Source organism: Capricornis sumatraensis, chromosome 9, assembly GCF_032405125.1.
Source record: "Capricornis sumatraensis isolate serow.1 chromosome 9, serow.2, whole genome shotgun sequence".
Classification (NCBI taxonomy): domain Eukaryota; kingdom Metazoa; phylum Chordata; class Mammalia; order Artiodactyla; family Bovidae; genus Capricornis; species Capricornis sumatraensis.
In genome coordinates this window covers 51,891,942-51,910,067 of record NC_091077.1, presented here as the reverse complement: position 1 = coordinate 51,910,067, position 18,126 = coordinate 51,891,942, and the positions used below count along the sequence as shown (strand labels likewise).

Genomic DNA, 18,126 nt, shown 5'->3' with positions numbered 1-18,126 from the left:
TGTACTAGGTTCTGAAGTACATCAATAAACAATCTAGACATTGTCCCTACCTTCTAGAACCTGCTGTCTAGGTGAGGTGCTTTGAGGAGAACTTAGAAGTGAAACACTTAATGATGATCGGTCATCTTCATCTTGTAAAAATAACAATACAAGCCCATGTGATTTATCAAAAGTCTCTCCACGAAACAGAAGGAATTCCTCTACATATGCTTTTAAATTCTATGTACCCTATGTGCCAGAATTGTGGTTTCCATTGTTTGAATCACATAAAGGAAAAAGCTACCATTTAAGTCCAGTTTATAATACCTATTATACATAAGGTCAGAGAATTAGGATTTTATGAAACTTTACAAACTATGCGAAAATGCATATGAGGGCACTTCCCATCTCTCTTACCCTTCTCTTTTTCCCTAGCATTGGTCATTGTCTTATAAAGCAGGTAGGTACATATTTGTTTCTTTTTTGTCTTATCATTGAGTTTGAGAACTTTGTTTTGTTCACCTTTACACCCACTAACACTGAGAACAGTTACTGGCAGAGCATTCCTGTAGATGCTCAACCAGTATCTGTTGACTAGATCAATGAATCAGTTCAGTTCAGTTCAGTGAATAAGTCACAATTAATTTTAAAATTCTGGTGGGTGGATTCTCCTCCTAATATAGAAGTCACCAGCTTTGCTGACATTCTGCTTCATTATATGAGCTGTATAAACAAGGCAGCATGTTCTCAAATGGCTTTTTTTCTATGCTCTTATGAATAGTAATTTGAAATAATTCAGAATGGCATAAAATGTTTTTTTCATTAAATGGCAAAATGCCCTGGTTCCTATAAGCAAAGGAATATATAATAATAAAGAAAGAACATAATAACAAAGCTCTAGTGAATCTACAAATAAGTTGTACATCTTTTAAGAACACATTTTACATTGTCAGTGTTTTTGAATATCATTAATGTCATAATGGGCTTCTTCCCAGGTGGCACTAGTGGTAAAGAACCTGCTTGCCAATGCAGGAGACAGAAGAAATGCAGGTTTGATCCCTGGCTTGGGAAGATCCCTTGGAGAAGGGCATGGCAACCCACTCTAGTATTCTTGCCTGGAGAATCCCATGGACAGAGGAACCTGGTGGGCTACAGTCCATAGGGTCGCAGAAAATTCTACTGTGGGACCTATTATTCTACTAGGTAAGAAAGAATTTTTCTAGGAATTTCTAACTTCTGTTAAACACTCCAAAGACCATTCAGTTTGGAAATATCCATCAATTCTTTATAGACCCTCAGAGACTACTACTAATATTCTACAATCTTTGATCCTAAATAGTACATTAATATGAAAACCACTATTTTTTTAACATCTCAAACCAATAGTAAGGTCCAATCTATGCAAGACTACCTAAAAATTCTTTTGACAAGGGGAAAAAACAATTTGTCTATCTTATTTAGAGGGAAATTTATTAAAATATCACATATTTGTTTCAAAAAAAACTCAATAGAGAAATCGTACTTGAAAGAGATCAGAAAATTCACAACAAGGTTACTCTTTAGGCATCTCCTTTCTTCTTATCTAAGTAGATTGAATTTTGGTGCTTTTTTCATGTATTTAGCCATCATGATATAATTTTCTTGTTAAGTAATGGGCTATTTTATACTAGTTTATAAAGCCATTTTTTAAAGCAGAGAAAATGAGATTGGTCAAGCTTGTATCAGTAACGTCTACCACCTTGTCTGATTATCTGAAATCACGGAGGGAGATAAGTCATATAAAATAAACATGGTTGCAACAATATACTATTACTGAAGAGAGAAGTTTTCTGAAAAAGGTAGGCTGGGATAGACACTACAAAAGGGACCTATTATTTAAATATTTTGAAATAATCTAATATTTCAGTAACATTCATATATATTATACAGAAGGTTGATATAAAGAGAGCAAAAGTCTAAGTATAGGAGAAATTGTAGTCTTTTCCACTTAATACAATTGTGAAACAAAAACATGCATTTTGCAGACATTTCTCCATTAAAAAATTTAATACAGGTAGGCATAATATGATTCAATAGATGATATAATAATAATTCATTATATTTTATGATGCCCATCTCCTAAGTAACCACAGTATCAAAAAATTAGGAATGGGCTTCTGAACAACAAACAGAATGCATCTGGAGTCATCTTCAAATCAATAGTGTTTGATGACAAAAAGCTGAAAAATGTTTCTGACTTTGCAGTAATGAAGTTGAAGATCTTTCCATCAAAATAGAATAAAGAGCATACATATGACTATATATACTCAAGAAAAATTGCTAACCTTAACTAGGAATATTAAATAAGCAAAAAAAAATTCTATATGAATCTAAAAGCGAATGGAAACAGTGTATTTTGAAAAAGTTTCCAACTCCAATAAACGAATAAATTCCTAATTGAATCCAAAACCATTTAGAAAGTCTGAGTTTTCTTCTACATTAATCATGGACCCCCGATGATTGGAGGCAACAGACTTCAGAACCTTGAACTCTGTGGTCCCAGTTCCTCCAGTCAGACACACCTCGTACTGGTAGCTCTGCGACAGGGTCCCCGTGCCGCTGACGTCCACCAGGTGGCCCGGGAAGTGGCCCTCGGGCACCGGGCAGCGACCCGCCGAGCCCGCCCCGCCCCTCCTGCACAGCCGCACCGCCACGAACACCAGCACCGAGAAGAGGAAGAGCGACGACACCGACGCCAAGGCCACCACCAGGTAGACGGTGAGCGGGTCGGCCGGCGCCGCGGCCGCCGCTTCCGCTTCCGGGGGCGGCAGGTAGGGCTGCGAGAAGCCGTCCACCAGCAGCACGTGCAGCGTGACGCTGGCCGACAGCGGCGGCTCGCCGTTGTCCTTGACCAGCACCACCAGCCGCTGCTTGGGCGCGTCGCGCTCGCTCAGCAGCTGCGCCGTGCGCACCTCGCCGTTGTGCGCCCACACGCCGAACAGCCCGGGCTCCGTGGCCTTGAGCAGCTGGTACGACAGCCAGGCGTTCTGGCCCGCGTCGCCGTCCACCGCCACCACCTTGGTCACCAGGTAGCCCGGCTCGGCCGCCCTGGGCACCAGCTCGGTGCAGGGCGCCGAGGCGTTCTGCAGCGGGTAGAGCACGAAGGGCGCGTTGTCGTTGGCGTCCGCCACGAGCACGCGCACCAGCGCCTGGCTGCTGAGTGCCGGCGAGCCGCGGTCAGTGGCGCCCACGCGGAACTCGAAGGCTCGCAGGGCCTCGTAGTCCAGGGACGTGAGGGCGAAGAGGTGGCCGTTGTCGGGGTTGATGGATACGAGGGAGGCGAGGGGCACGGGCGAGTCGGGGGGCGGCAGCAGCGAGTAGGTGACCTGGGCGTTGGCGCCGGCGTCTGTGTCTGTGGCGCTGACGCTGCCGATGTGCAGGGCGGGGCTGTTGTTCTCGCGGACCCACAGGGTGTAGGAGGTCTGGGTGAAGGCGGGGGCGTTGTCGTTGACGTCGGACACCAGCACGGTTATGTTGTGCTCGGTTTTCAGTCTGGGAGTTCCCATGTCAGTGACCGTGATGGTTATGATGTACTCGGCTTTGTTCTCTCTGTCCAGTGGGCTCTCTGTTTCCAAGGTGTAGAAATTCTTGAAATTAGGCTTCAAGAGAAACGGAATGTTGTCCTGAATTGAGCAAACCATCCTCCCGTTGTCTCCAGAGTCTTGGTCTCGGAGGCTAAAAACCGCGACCACCATTTCAGGCGATGAATTTTCTGGTATGGGGCTGGTAAGAGATGTTACGACTACTTCTGGTGGGTTGTCATTTACATCTACAACACTAACTAAAATTACTGATTTTCCTGAAAGGCTCCCACCGTCAATGGCCTGAATATTTATTGTGTAAGACTGAACTAATTCGAAATCCAGAAACGCTTTTAAACGGACTTCACCAGAAATTGGATGGATTTCAAATGTCTTCTGTATGTCTCTGGAAACGTGGGAAAATGAGTAAGATAATTCTCCATTTATTCCTGTATCTAAATCTGTAGCAGATACCCTGACGACCAAGAAGTCCAGAGGGCTGTTTTCTGGTATCGGAACCTCATAGACAGACCTCTCAAACTGTGGGGCATTGTCATTGATATCTAAGACCAACACACGCACCAATGTAGTTCCAGACCTCGGTGGAGACCCGCCATCCAGGGCTGTAAGCGTTAATCTAAGCTCAGGCTCCTTTTCTCGATCCAGAGGTTGGTCCAGTAACAGCTCTGGGTATTTTCTACCGTCCTCACTGTCTTGCAGTTTAAGGTGGAAATGAAGATTGGGATTTAATGTGTAGTTTTGGACACCATTCTTTCCTACATCCAAGTCCTGAGCGCTGTCCATTTGGAACGAGGTTCCTGGAGCAGTGCTTTCTGAGATTTTCAGAAGTATATGTTTGTCTGTGAACGTGGGAGTGTGATCATTTATGTCTTCAACCCAAAGTTCAGCCCGAAAAAATTGCAAAGGATTTTCAAGTAATACCTGGAAATGCAATATACATGGCTCGGTAAGATCGCAAAGTGCCTCCCGGTCCGGTTGCTCATTTAAGAGCAAGCTGCCAGTCTGCAGATCCAACCGCAAGTGTGGTTTATAATCATCAAAGATGACTCTGGCCCCCCGTGCAGCCAGGTCTTCCACACCCAAACCTATGTCTTTCACCACGTTGCCTATAAAGGAGCCGATCTCCGTTTCCTCTGCTACAGAGTATCGCCAGGTCTCTGAACTAACCAAAGACCCTCCCAGGAAAACAAAGAAAAGCAGCACTTGCCTTATCTGCTGAGGGTTTCCTTTTCCTAGCTCCATGGCTCCCTAGTCAAATGCCTTTCTGCGGAAATATTTCAATGCAATCTCAAACAGCTTCTCTCATCTACCAGCATGAACCTTTGGGAGCCTGTAGACTTGCAGTTCTGTGGCAAAGGAGTTTCTGGCTCCCTAGCTTTCTCTTGAAAGCCTCTTTTAATCACTGGTTCTCCGGCATTCCCAGTTCCAAAGGTTCACGGAAACCAAGCGGCTGATGGTACAAATATTTTCCAATGTTATCCTGCAGCGCCACCACGCGACTCTACAGATCTCAGGTTTTAAATATAGTTAAGTAAGTTTGAGACAAAATATTAATTTATCCTGTTTGTTGATAATGCAAAAGGTATTTTCTCCTGTATTCCTATATTTCTCCTATATTTCTTTTCTTTTTTCTTTGTAGTATGTGATGCTGTTACTTTTACATCTTTAACACAATAGACTACAATCTCTAGAGCTGTGGTGGATATAAAAAGCGTATTTAAGATATCATCCCAAGCTCAGATAAGTTATGCTTCCTCTGAAGACAATATATAAAACAACTAAAAATAGTTAAGAGGACTCTTTTATGTAATTAACTTAGTGAGCAAGAGTTTCCAAGAAAAATTGGAAATGGGACCAGAGATCTTAGTCTTCTCTAGGTATCGGCAAATACACTTCAAAAAAATGATAAGGATAAAGGCATGCACTGGAAACTGAACCTGGTATATGAAAACAGTTGTTTAAGGGAGGCTGGACAATACTGGCTGGGTAAATGGTACTGTTTATTTAGGAATACTCCATAAGTGACCTACCTGGCAGCAGTAGAAAGTAAATGCTCATCAGTATTGAATAACGTAAGATATGTCCAGTTTCTGTCAACATTTTTAAAAAGTTGAACAAACTGGAGCCCAGTTTAGTTGTGGAACTGAATTCTGTTTTGTACACCCAAGCCTTTCAGAGACATAATTCTATATATTTTATTCCTCCATTCATTAATTTGTTTGGCAAATATTTATTGAGCATACACTTTGTGCTAGGCATGGTGATTAGTGTTGGGGTAGAATGGGAAACAGACAGACATAGTTTCTGTCCTGAAAGATGGAGGCAGAAAAGTGATCACACATTTAAAATAGAGCATAATGAATGCCATGATAAGCAAAAGTTCATGCTTGTATAAGAGCACAGATGAGGGTCACCGAACCAGAATTTTACTTCCTTCTCCATTTGGAAGTACAGGAAAGACTTTTCTGGAAAAAGTAAATTCTGGTTTGCTACATGAAAAATGAGTATGAGTAATCCAAATAAAAATTGGACATGGGCTAAAATTTCCAACAAACTAAAAACATGGTTGTACAGATCCAAAATGACAAGTGTTTTGGAAGAACTGAAATAGGATCAGTATGGCTGAGCCATAGAGCAAGAAGAGAGAAATGGTGAGATTGGAAAGATAAACAAATAATTTTGTAACACATGCCAAGGTATTTGGACTCTACATAAATAGAAATGTGAGATTATTGAAAAGTTGTAAATAGAAAAGTGACATGACCCAGTTTTATTTTTTAAAAGATCATCTTGTTTCAGAGTTGATGATAAATCACAAAGGAGTAAAACTAAAGGCAAGGGACAGATTAGAAGTTGTTGCATTAATACAGTTAGGTGGTATTGCTCTCATCTACAAATGCAGTTATAGAGTTGTATTAGGATAATAAAGATAAAATATGCAGTATGTGGTGATTAAACAAAGTAGAATAAGAATGAGTAAAAGTAAATGTACTCTTTTTTTCAGGCTTAGGGAATTGGGTGAGTGTTAGTTCTGTTAACTGATAGAATGAACACAGGAAGACCAGAAGGCATAAGGATAGAGCTAGAGAAAACATTTAGTTTTGATGAAGGGAAAATTTTAATGTAAAACATGTTGAGTTTGAGGTGTCCATAGAGCATCCATATAAATTATTACATAAATGATCTTACATTATATAAAGGGAGGAAGGTGGTTTGGGCTGCAGAGAAAATTTGGGACTTATTGATCTGAATGGTGACTGAAGCCCTTAGAGAAATAATGTAAGTTGTAAATTAAGAGAAGTATGTTTGAATTTGTGATTTTAGAGATGCAGCTCTAAAAGACTACTCTCTTTAGAAGTGGTCATGGTCATATAGATCTACTAGACTTGGGAAGAATTGGATGTCACTTGAGATGAAGATAGTAAGTCAAACTCCTGGACTTAGGACTGTAGTAAGGGAGGGACAGAGGAAAACTGTAAGAAGTTGTATTTGAAAACTAGCTTTACCCCACTTCTCTCCCATGATCTTGATTAATTTAAAATCAACTGACATCCAGTTAACTTGATTCCCTCATTTGATAACAAGCAAAGACTATTTAGGCAGGAAGGTTTGCTAATTTCTTTTAGCACGTTGAAGGTAGTTTACTTTTAAAAAATATCCGTTGCTACTGTTGAGAAATTGTCAACATGGAACATAGCTTTCAGTCTATCATGTGTTTAAAGATGAAAAGTCTTTTTCCTATGACTTTTCTTTAAAAAAAAAATTCTGCTCTTTTCAAATTTCACAATGGTTTCCAGGTATGGTTATCTTTTGTTTATCCTGTTGGGCTTATTTGGGTCTCTTGAATCTGTGCACTTATGTTTTCATTAATTCTGAAGAATTCCCAGCCATTTTTTTTAAGATTGATTTATTGGCTGCACCAGGGTCTTCATTGCTGCATGCAGGCTTTCTCTAATTGCAGCAAGCAGGGGCTACTCTCTAGTTGTGGTGCTTGGACTTCCCATTTTGGTGGCTTCTCCTGTTGAGGAGCACCAGCTCTAGGGCGCAGGGGCTTCAGTAGTTCCCTCTAGCAGCATGTGGGATCCTAGTTCTTAGATCAGGGATCCAGCCTGTGTCTCCTGCTTTGCAAGGTGGACTCTTAACCACTGGACAGCCAAAGAAGTCCCCCAGTCATTAGTTTTTCAAATATTGCCTCTGATCCAGTCTTTCTCATTTCTCCTGGAATTCTGGATAAATATGTTAAACTTGTTTACTCTGTTATCCTTTTCTAACCATCTCCCCCATATTTTCTATCTTATTAACCCTACGAGCTGCATGTGGGATGTGTTATTTTCTGCTCTATCTTTTGCTCCACAAATTATTTTGTTGCATTTAGTTTTATATTAAACCTTTTATGCAGTTTAAAATTGTATCACATTTTTCAATTATAGGAGTTCCATTTGATTCTTTCCTAATCTCTCACAATTTATTGTTTCTTGTTCCCTGTACATTTTAAAGTATATATTTTATTTCAGTTGAAGTTGTTAGCTTATTATAATGTGTCTGATAATTGAAACATCTGAAGTGTTTACAAATTTGAAAAGTGAAACTGTTAGGCGCTCAGCTCTTTGCGGCCCCATGCACCATAGCCCACCAGACTTTCTCTGTCTATGGAATTCTCCAGGCAAGAATACTGGAGTGGGTAGCTATTTTCTCCTTTAGGGGATCTTCCCCACCTGAGGATCCCCTGGGTCTCCTGCATTGCAGGCAGATTCTTTACCGTCTGAGCCACCAGGGAAGCCCATTTGCAAGTTTATTTATTTTTTTTTTGTTCCATGTTTTGCTGGGTTTCACTCATGGTGTCATATTTGCTTGTGCATCCAGTTTTCTTTATATTCAAGTTAACATAAAAGTTATTTATATAAATAATTCTAGGCATAAGATGAATAAACCTTCTTTCATAGAAGGTCTCCATTTGGTTCTATCAAGATCTGGGACGACTACTTGTCAACTACCACCGTAAATTAAGTTTAACATTAAAAATAAAGTTCAAGGCTGAAATTGTACACAAGGGCTCATCAATTTCCAGTTTATTATCATAAAGGTGGTAGTTCTTAGGAATCTGAATTTATTGAAGTGAAGGTCTTCTATCAGCTTCTCAGTATGTTAGGCTTTGATTTTCTCCCCCATATACACCATCAAAATAGAGGTTCACATTTCCCAGAATTCCAAATCCCAGGGAAAAAAATTGATTGGGTGTTGCCTTATCTTTCTGAATTACCTTTTAACATTAACTGTGACCTGACAATGTATTAGTGTTTTATTAAGCTATTTTTTCCAGTGGGAGTGTTGGTGTACATAATCTGCTGCTGCTAAGTCGCTTCAGTCATGTCCGTCTCTGTGAGACCCCAGAGACGGCAGCCCAACCAGGCTCCCCCATCTGTGGTATTCTCCAGGCAAGAACACTGGAGTGGGTTGCCATTTCCTTCTCCAATAATCTATACCACCCTTACTAAAAACATAAAATCTCAAGGACATTGTTATGTCTCAAAATGAGAAGCAAATACTTTGTTCTCATGGAGTGTGGGGAATTGATCTTATTGAGAGGATAGAGAATATATATATTTTGACCAACTTGGTCTGATCAATACTAAACCAACTATGATGCTGCAATCAATTTAAGAAGTGTCTTTGAAGAAATAGTTTTTTTGGTCATTGATACTGGTATAGCTTACACTTCTATCTGTACCCCTATGTAAAATACACATCTTCTTTCCTACATCTGTTCCTTCTTCTTTTCTTCCAATATGTTTATATATTTGTATATTTTTACAAGTATATTATGTATTATATGGATATATTGGTACTGTACTATAAATCTCAGTCTCTTTTTTCCTTTTTTCTTCCTTTTAAAACATTTGGAATTTATCCATATGATTGTACACCTAGTTCACTCCTTTTCAACACTGCATAGTAAAGTGAAGGGAAATGTTAGTCGCTCAGTCATGTCCGACTCTTTGCCACCCGGCAGACTATAGCTCACCAGGCTCCTCTGTCCATGGGATTCTTCGGGCAAGCATACTGGAGTGGGTTGCCATTCCCTTCTCCAGGGGATCTTCCTGACTTAGGAGTCCAACCCCAGTTTCCTGCAGATTGTAGGACTGTAGGCAGAGTAAGTTCACTCCTTTTGAATAATGCATAGTGCTCCTTCACAAATATGTTTCACATTTATCAACTGCTTTACCGATGACTATGTAGACAGGCTCCTATTATTTGCTTTCCCAAGATAAACATTCTTATGCACATCACTCTGTAAAGCTATATTAGAATTTTCTGGCTATATGCCCCAAAGTAGAAATGCTAGATCATAAACTGTGTATATTTTTATATTTTTAGTAATACTAAATTTACATACAATACTAAATTTCATTAAATATTATTTAAATTCCCTCAAAATGGGGGTATATGCAATTTTCTATGCATATACATCTATGGTTCCATATGATGTTACCCAAATTTCTCATCAATGGGTGTAAAATTATTTTATCATGTATATCATCAACTAATGAGGTTGTGTGTAACTTTGTGTTCTTTTCAGACTTTGTTTTCCCCTCTTTTGAATTACTTTTCTCTTTTGTCCTTTAAAAAACTTCTATTGACTCTCTTGATTTTCTGACTTTTGCTGATCTGCAGGAGTTATCTGAATAATCTAAATATTAATGCTTCTGAGTTAAAATGTTGCAAGTAGCTTCTCTCTGCATCCCATCTGCTAGTTTATCTGAGCTATCCTCTAGTTTTAAGGTAGTAATATTTGTCAGTTTTTATCTTTATTGCTTGCACTTTTCAAAATTTATTATTTTTAAATTGAAGGATAATTGCTTTACAATATTGTGTTAGTTTCTACCATACATCAACAGGAATCAGCCGTAGGTATACACATTTTCCCTCCTGAAACTCCCTTCCACCTCCTGTTTGCACTTTTAAAACCTTGTTTAAGAAAGTGAAACCAACAGTAAGGTTGTAAAGAGATTTTTACTTAGATATTTTCTTTATATAGTGAATTTTCCAGCCAGTTTTACTGGAAAAGTAATCAGTCTCTCCCTCCCTCCAGTAATTTTGACATCTCTTTAGTCATGACTAAATTTTCATATATAAAAGGCTCTGACCTTGAATTTCATTCTATCTGGCAGTGTACAAGCTTGTTTCTGAATTATTCAAGTAGAGTATTTTGTTCTTGTCTATTCTTACTCTTATGAATAAGAAAAGTAAGATTTGCTTCTTATGCCTCTGAGAGGTAAAGAGGGTCCAAACATTTTTTTTTTTCAGGACTGTATTGCTTAACGGAGAAGGCAATGGCACCAACTCCAGTACTCTTGCCTGGAAAATCCCATGGATGGAAGAGCCTGGTAGGCTGCAGTCCATGGGGTCACTAAGAGTCAGACATGACTGAGCAACTTCACTTTCACTTTTCACTTTCATGCACTGGAAAAGGAAATGGCAACCCACTCCAGTGTTCTTGCCTGGAGAATCCCAGGGACGAGGGAGCCTGGTGGACTGCCGTCTATGGGGTCGCACAGAGTTGGACACAACTGAAGCGACTTAACAGCAGCAGTACTGCTTAAATGTCTAGTTAATAAAATTCTCACAATTAGTATCTGTTGCAATGCAAAATAAGACCAGTAAAAGCTTCATGAAGCAAAAAAAAATTTCCTAAGAAAATTGGAATTTGTTTTACCTATTTTACAACATCAAGCAAAATTGCATTTTACTACATCATCTAGTCTATAATATTTAATTTTATAAGAGAAATCAAAGAAATGTATATGCACAGTAGCTTTATTATCCACACTACATTCTAGTTACTAAAATCTCCACTGAACTGTACACTTATAGATTGGAGATATTCTGATTTGGAACACCATGAGGCATCTATAAGCCATTAATATAGACCCATCCTTTGTGAACATCTGAGAAAGAGCATAAATATTAAGGATTTTTAATATTTACTTTTAAAAATTAAAAGTGAACCGAGTTCATTTCTTTAACAGTTTGAACTTTCATCTTAATTCTTAAGAAGTTTTTATCTTTATTTGATTTTACTTAAGATGACACCATAAACAATCAAGCCATGTAATGAACACTATAAAATAATACAAATTTAAACTGGCAAATGTGGCATATTGAGAGAAAACAAAGCAGCAATGTAAAATAGCAGAACTCCTCCCCTCAAAACAGCATCAATGACAATGAGAAAAAAGGAAAATTACTTAAGAAATCACTAATTTTCAATGTGGTCAGTTTTGTCATAAAGTGAATTCATGAAAAACTCGATATAATAATAACCAAAACAAATAAGGTACCCTACTACTGCATATGGACAGGTAGCACTTTTACCCTTTATGATGAAAAATTTCAAAGGGACGAGTGCAATAAGATCCAATATACTTTCCACCCAGTCAACAGGACTTTTAATTTTTGAAGTCTCTATCTATGCTTTGATGAAATATCTACAAGTAAATTACATATACAGTGACATTACCTAATACTTTAGAATTTGCACCTCCAAATAATAGTCATCTTGCATAACAACGCCATTATCACAACAAAAAATTAGCAATAACTCTATTACTATGACATTTAGACCAAATGTACCAAAAAATCAGAAAACTATTTTTCCATGACATTATATAGCCACTAATTTTTAAAGCCACTGAAGATTTTTAAAGGAACTGCGAGGAGAGCATGAGAAATGATAATACATGCAACTACCATCCAACATAAAATATATTACAGATAGGCAAAAAGGGGCCTACAAAAAAAAAGTGGGGTCTATAGTTTGCCAAGAATAACAAAACATCAGATGTTTAAATTATTTTACTGAAGGTTGAGTCCAAAGCTATTTCTAAAGTTCTCATTTTCCCCTATATGCCTACCGGGGTCTTGGACTGGAAGATCAGGGATAATCGGCTTCAGAAATTTAAATTCATTCGTCCCAGGACCTCCCATCAGACACACCTCGTACTGGTAGCTCTGCGACAGGGTCCCCGTGCCGCTGACGTCCACCAGGTGGCCCGGGAAGTGGCCCTCGGGCACCGGGCAGCGACCCGCCGAGCCCGCCCCGCCCCTCCTGCACAGCCGCACCGCCACGAACACCAGCACCGAGAAGAGGAAGAGCGACGACACCGACGCCAAGGCCACCACCAGGTAGACGGTGAGCGGGTCGGCCGGCGCCGCGGCCGCCGCTTCCGCTTCCGGGGGCGGCAGGTAGGGCTGCGAGAAGCCGTCCACCAGCAGCACGTGCAGCGTGACGCTGGCCGACAGCGGCGGCTCGCCGTTGTCCTTGACCAGCACCACCAGCCGCTGCTTGGGCGCGTCGCGCTCGCTCAGCAGCCGCGCCGTGCGCACCTCGCCGTTGTGCGCCCACACGCCGAACAGCCCGGGCTCCGTGGCCTTGAGCAGCTGGTACGACAGCCAGGCGTTCTGGCCCGCGTCGCCGTCCACCGCCACCACCTTGGTCACCAGGTAGCCCGGCTCGGCCGCCCTGGGCACCAGCTCGGTGCAGGGCGCCGAGGCGTTCTGCAGCGGGTAGAGCACGAAGGGCGCGTTATCGTTGGCGTCCGCCACGAGCACGCGCACCAGCGCCTGGCTGCTGAGTGCCGGCGAGCCGCGGTCGGTGGCGCCCACGTGGAACTCGAAGGCTCGCAGGGCTTCGTAGTCCAGGGACGTGAGGGCGAAGAGGTGGCCGTTGTCGGGGTTGATGGACACGAGGGAGGCGAGGGGCACGGGCGAGTCGGAGGACGGCAGCAGCGAGTAGGTGACCTGGGCGTTGGCGCCCGCGTCTGTGTCTGTGGCGCTGACGCTGCCGATGTGCAGGGCGGGGCTGTTGTTCTCGCGGACCCACAGGGTGTAGGAGGTCTGGGTGAAGGCGGGGGCGTTGTCGTTGACGTCGGACACCAGCACGGTTATGTTGTGCTCGGTTTTCAGTCTGGGAGTTCCCATGTCAGTGACCGAGATGGTGATGTTGTACTCTGCTCTTTCCTCTCTGTCCAGTGCTTTATCTGAAACTAGGGTGAAAAAGTTCTTGAAGGTAGGTTTCAGAAAAAATGGGAGGTCATCTTGGATAGAGCAAATAATCCTTCCATTTTCTCCAGAGTCTTGGTCTCGGACACTAAAAAGAGCCACAAGGGTCTCTGCGGCGTTCTCTGGAATTATCTTTGTGATTGATGAGATGATCACTTCCGGTGGATTGTCATTTGTATCTATTACTTTCACCAAAAGAGTGCATTCTTCGGAAAGACCCCCACCGTCTGTTGCCTGAATATTTATAGTGTAGGATTGTACTACTTCAAAATCCAGTTGTGATCTCAAATGAACTTCTGCAGATATTGGATTGATTTCAAATGTTTTACGAATATCTTCTGATGCATGAAAAAACGTATAAAGTATTTTCCCATAATTTCCTGCATCCAGATCCTTAGCAGAGACGGTGATAATCCAAGAGCCAACCGGTGCGTTTTCCGGGACCTGTACCTCATAGAGCCTCTGCGGAAATTCCGGGGCGTTGTCGTTGATGTCTAAGACCTTGATGAGGACCAAAGTTGTCCCAGACCTGGGCGGGTTTCCACCATCAAGTGCTACAAGTGTTAATCTGAGCTCAGGCTCCTGCTCATGATCTAACGCTCTGTGCAGGACCAGTTCTGGGTATATCTTTCCATCGTCGCTGTCTTGAATTTTAATGTAGAAGTGAGAATTTGGGCTAACTGTGTAGTTTTGAAGACTGTTGCTTCCTACATCCAAATCTTGGGCACTCTCCATTAGGAATGTAGTTCCAATAGTGGTACTTTCTGATATTTTAATAACTATTTCATTGTCAAGAAATGTAGGGGAGTGATCATTTATATCTTTGATGTGCAGCTCAGCCTGAAAAAACTGTAAAGGGTTTTCCAATACCATCTGAAAATGCATCACACAGGGCTCCGTGGAGCCACACATCTCTTCCCGGTCCAGTTTATCATTTATCAGCAAATCCCCAGTCAGCAAATCGAGGTGCAAATGCTTTTCATTATCATCACATACTACCCGAGCCTCCCGTGAAGAGAGCTCCTCCACACCAAGCCCCAGATCCCTTGCCAGATTAGCCACCAAAGAACCGATTTCTGTTTCCTCTGCCACAGAATAGGGCACAGACTCAGAACGCGCCTGAGACAATCCCAGTAAAACAAAGAGAAACAGGACTTGCCTTTTCCGCAGAACGAGTGCCCCTCTGATCTCCATGGTTCTTTGAAGAAACCTCTTTTGTGGAAATTTTTTAGTTCAGCCCTAATTTTGCAAACTGAGGCTCTGATTTTTTTTCAAGTTGGAAACTTCTGAAGGCTATATAAACCTCCAAGTCTGTATGTGAAGCGCCTTAGTACCTCTCTTTTCGGTGGGTTGGATGTTCTCTGTTCTCATGAATAATGGAGCCCTGTGCTGTAGAAACACTGTTTTGTCTTATACTGCAGCGCCACCATGTGTCTCTATGAATTTTTTTCAGTAAAAAATTTTTTCTCTTTGAACAAGTAATTCATCAACTCATCTGGAGTATTTTAAAGCAAATCCCAGACATCATGTATTTTTACCTCTAAATACTTCACTAAGTATCTCTAACAGATAAGGACTACAAATTTAGTGATACCTTAATACATTTTATATTCGATATGTGTTTGCATTTCCCCATTTTCTTTTAAATCAGTATTTAAACAACGTTCATGAAATGCATTGAATTATCACTGTTTTGAATGCTTGACAAGAAGAACCATTAAAATATCCGGAACCGAAAAAATTATGTTTTATTGAGGCCATTTCTTGTGTTATTGCAAATGTTTTCTCCTCTTCAGTCTTGTAAACGCTTATAGACTTCAGTCAGTTATGGTTAATATTGTCATTACTTTTTCACTTGTATATTTTTAAAAAACTACATATTAAGGACATGACATTGTCTTTATGGGGCTCAAAGGCTAGAAAATTTGGTAATCACAATATGCCAAAGTAATCAAATATGCCAGATAATCAAAATATGCCAAAATATATGCATAGGTAAATAGTAATATGTAAATACCTAGAAGACACATCTTATACCCAGGAGATAGCACTGCATAGTGGTTATGAACATGGATTCTGGAATCACAGTATCTACATTAGAATCCTAGTTCTACTACTCACTGTCTACAGTCACGGGCAAATTATGTACCTCTGCTTCCTTACCTATAAAATAGGGGTAATATTAATGTTTACCTTTTAGGATGATTATTGTAGGAATCTAATGGTTTAATATTTACAAAGTGGCTGGTAAGTGCTTGTTCAGTTCAGTTCAATTGCTCTTTGTCCAACTCTTTGCAACCCCATGGACTGCAGCATGCCAGGCTTCCCTGTCCATCACCAACTCCCAGAGCTTGCTCAAACTCATGTCTATCAAATTAGTGATGCCATCCAACCACCTCATCCTCTGTCATCCCCTTCTCCTCCTGCCTTCAAATCTTTCCCAGCATCAGTCTTTTCCAGTGAGTCAGTTCTTCACGTCAGGTGGCCAAAGTATTGGAGCTTCAGCTTCAGCATCAGTCCTTCCAATGAATATTCAGGACTGATTTCCTTTAGGATTGACTGGTTTGATCTCCTTGCAGTCCAAGTGTCTCTCAAGAGTTTTCTCCAACACCACAGTTAAAAAGCATAAATTCTTTAGTGCTTATCTTTCTTTATGGTCCATCTCTCACATCCATACATGACTACTGGAAAAACCATAGCTTTGACTAGACGGACTTTTGTTGGCAAAGTAATGTCTTGGGTTTTTAATATGCTGTCTAGGTTGGTAATAGCTTTTCTTCCAAGGAGCAAGCATCTTTTAATTTCATGGCTGCATGAAATTATGATAGCATATATATGCTACCATGTGTGAAATACATTGCTAGTGGGAAGGTGCTGTATAGCACAGGAAGCTCAGCTCAGTGCTCTGTAATGACCTAAAGAGGAGGGAGGAGGAAAGGTAGCAAGGATGCTCAAGAGGGAGGGGATATGTGTGTACATATACCTGATTCATGCAAAATTAACACATCGTAAAGCAGTTACACTCCAGTTATATGGCTGCTGACTGATCAGAATGATTGCTACATGTTGGAGTAGCTGTGGAAATTTCTTAAGGCAACAATGAAGTTTGCTGCATCAATGGAGTCTTCGTTTCATAAACAAAGCCCACAGTGCTGTTTGAGAGCATTTTACCCATAGTAGAACTTCTTTCAAAATTGGAGTTTATTCTCTTAAACCCTGCTGCTACTTTATCAACTAAGTTTGTCATATTCTAAGTCCTTTGTTGTCATTTCAGTAACCTTCACAGCATTTTCACCCGTAGATTCCATCTCAAGAAACCACTTTCTTTGGACATCCATAAGAAGCAACTCCTCATCCATGAGAAAGTTTCATCATGAGATTTCAGCAGTTCAGTCACATCTTCAGGGTCCATTTCTAATTCTAGTTCTTTTGCTATTTCCACCACATCTGAAGTTTCTTCCTCCACTGAAGTTTGAACCCCTGAGTCACAAGGTTTGAAATAAACTTCTTCCAAACTCCTGTTAATATTGATATTTTGATTGCTCCCCATGAATCATGTATTTCTGATGGCATCCAGAATGGTGAATCTTTTTCAAAAGGTTTTCAATTTCCTTTGCCCACATCCATTAGAGAAATCACCATCTGTGGCAGCCAAAGATTTATGAAATGTATTTCTTAAATAGTTAAGACTTGAAAGTCAAAATGACTCCTTGATTCATGGGGTGCAGAACAGATGTTGTGTGCAGGCATGAAAACAACACTATTCTGCTTGTACATCTCCAGCACTAGGGCTCGCCAGTGCGTTTAAAATACTCAGTAAAACATGCTGTAAACAGGTGTGCTGTTATCCAGGCTTTGTTGTTCCATTTAAAGAGCACATGCAGAATAGGTTTTGCATTAATTCTTAAGGGTCCTAGGGTCTTTGGAACGGTCAATAAACATTGGTTTCAACTAAAAAGTTACCAGCTGTGTTAGACCATAACAAAAGAATCAGCTGTCCTTTAAAATTTTGAAGTGAGGCATTACTTCTCTCCTGTTGTGAAAATCCTATATGACTTTTCTTCCAGTGTAAGACCATGTCATCGACATTGAAAAGCTGTGATGGTATAGTCAGCTTCATGAATTATCTTAGCAGATCATTTGGATAACTTGCTGTAACTTCTGCATCAGAACTTTCTGCTTCACCTTGCACTTTCATGTCCTAGAGACACCTTCTTTCCTTAAATCTCATGAACCAACCTCTTCTAGCTTCAAATTTTTCTTCTATTACTTACTCATTTCCCTCAGCTTTCATAGAATTGAAGAGTTGAAGCCTTATTCTGTATTAAACTTTGGCTTAAAGCAATGTTATATTTCTGGTTTGATCTTCTATGCAGGTCACTAAAAGTTTCTCCACGTCAGCAATGAGACTGTATCACTTTCTTATCATTTGTGTATTCTCTGGATTTTAATTTCCTTCAAGAACTTATCCTTGGAGGATTTCCCTGGTGGTCCAGTGGCTAAGACT

At 40.7% G+C, this 18,126-nt stretch overlaps 2 protein-coding genes across 2 annotated transcripts; both read right to left on the bottom strand.

The window, feature by feature from the left end:
* Positions 1–2,411: 2,411 nt before the first annotated feature.
* Positions 2,412–4,802, bottom strand: LOC138085458 (protocadherin beta-18-like). The gene has a single exon (XM_068979853.1). It carries the CDS (start codon positions 4,800–4,802, stop codon positions 2,412–2,414), a length of 2,391 nt encoding a protein of 796 aa, XP_068835954.1.
* Positions 4,803–12,413: 7,611 nt separating this feature from the next.
* On the bottom strand, positions 12,414–14,813 carry LOC138085460 (protocadherin beta-14). Its single transcript, XM_068979856.1, has one exon. The coding sequence runs from the start codon at positions 14,811–14,813 to the stop codon at positions 12,414–12,416; it is 2,400 nt and encodes a 799-aa protein (XP_068835957.1).
* Between the last annotated feature and the right edge of the window lie 3,313 nt (positions 14,814–18,126).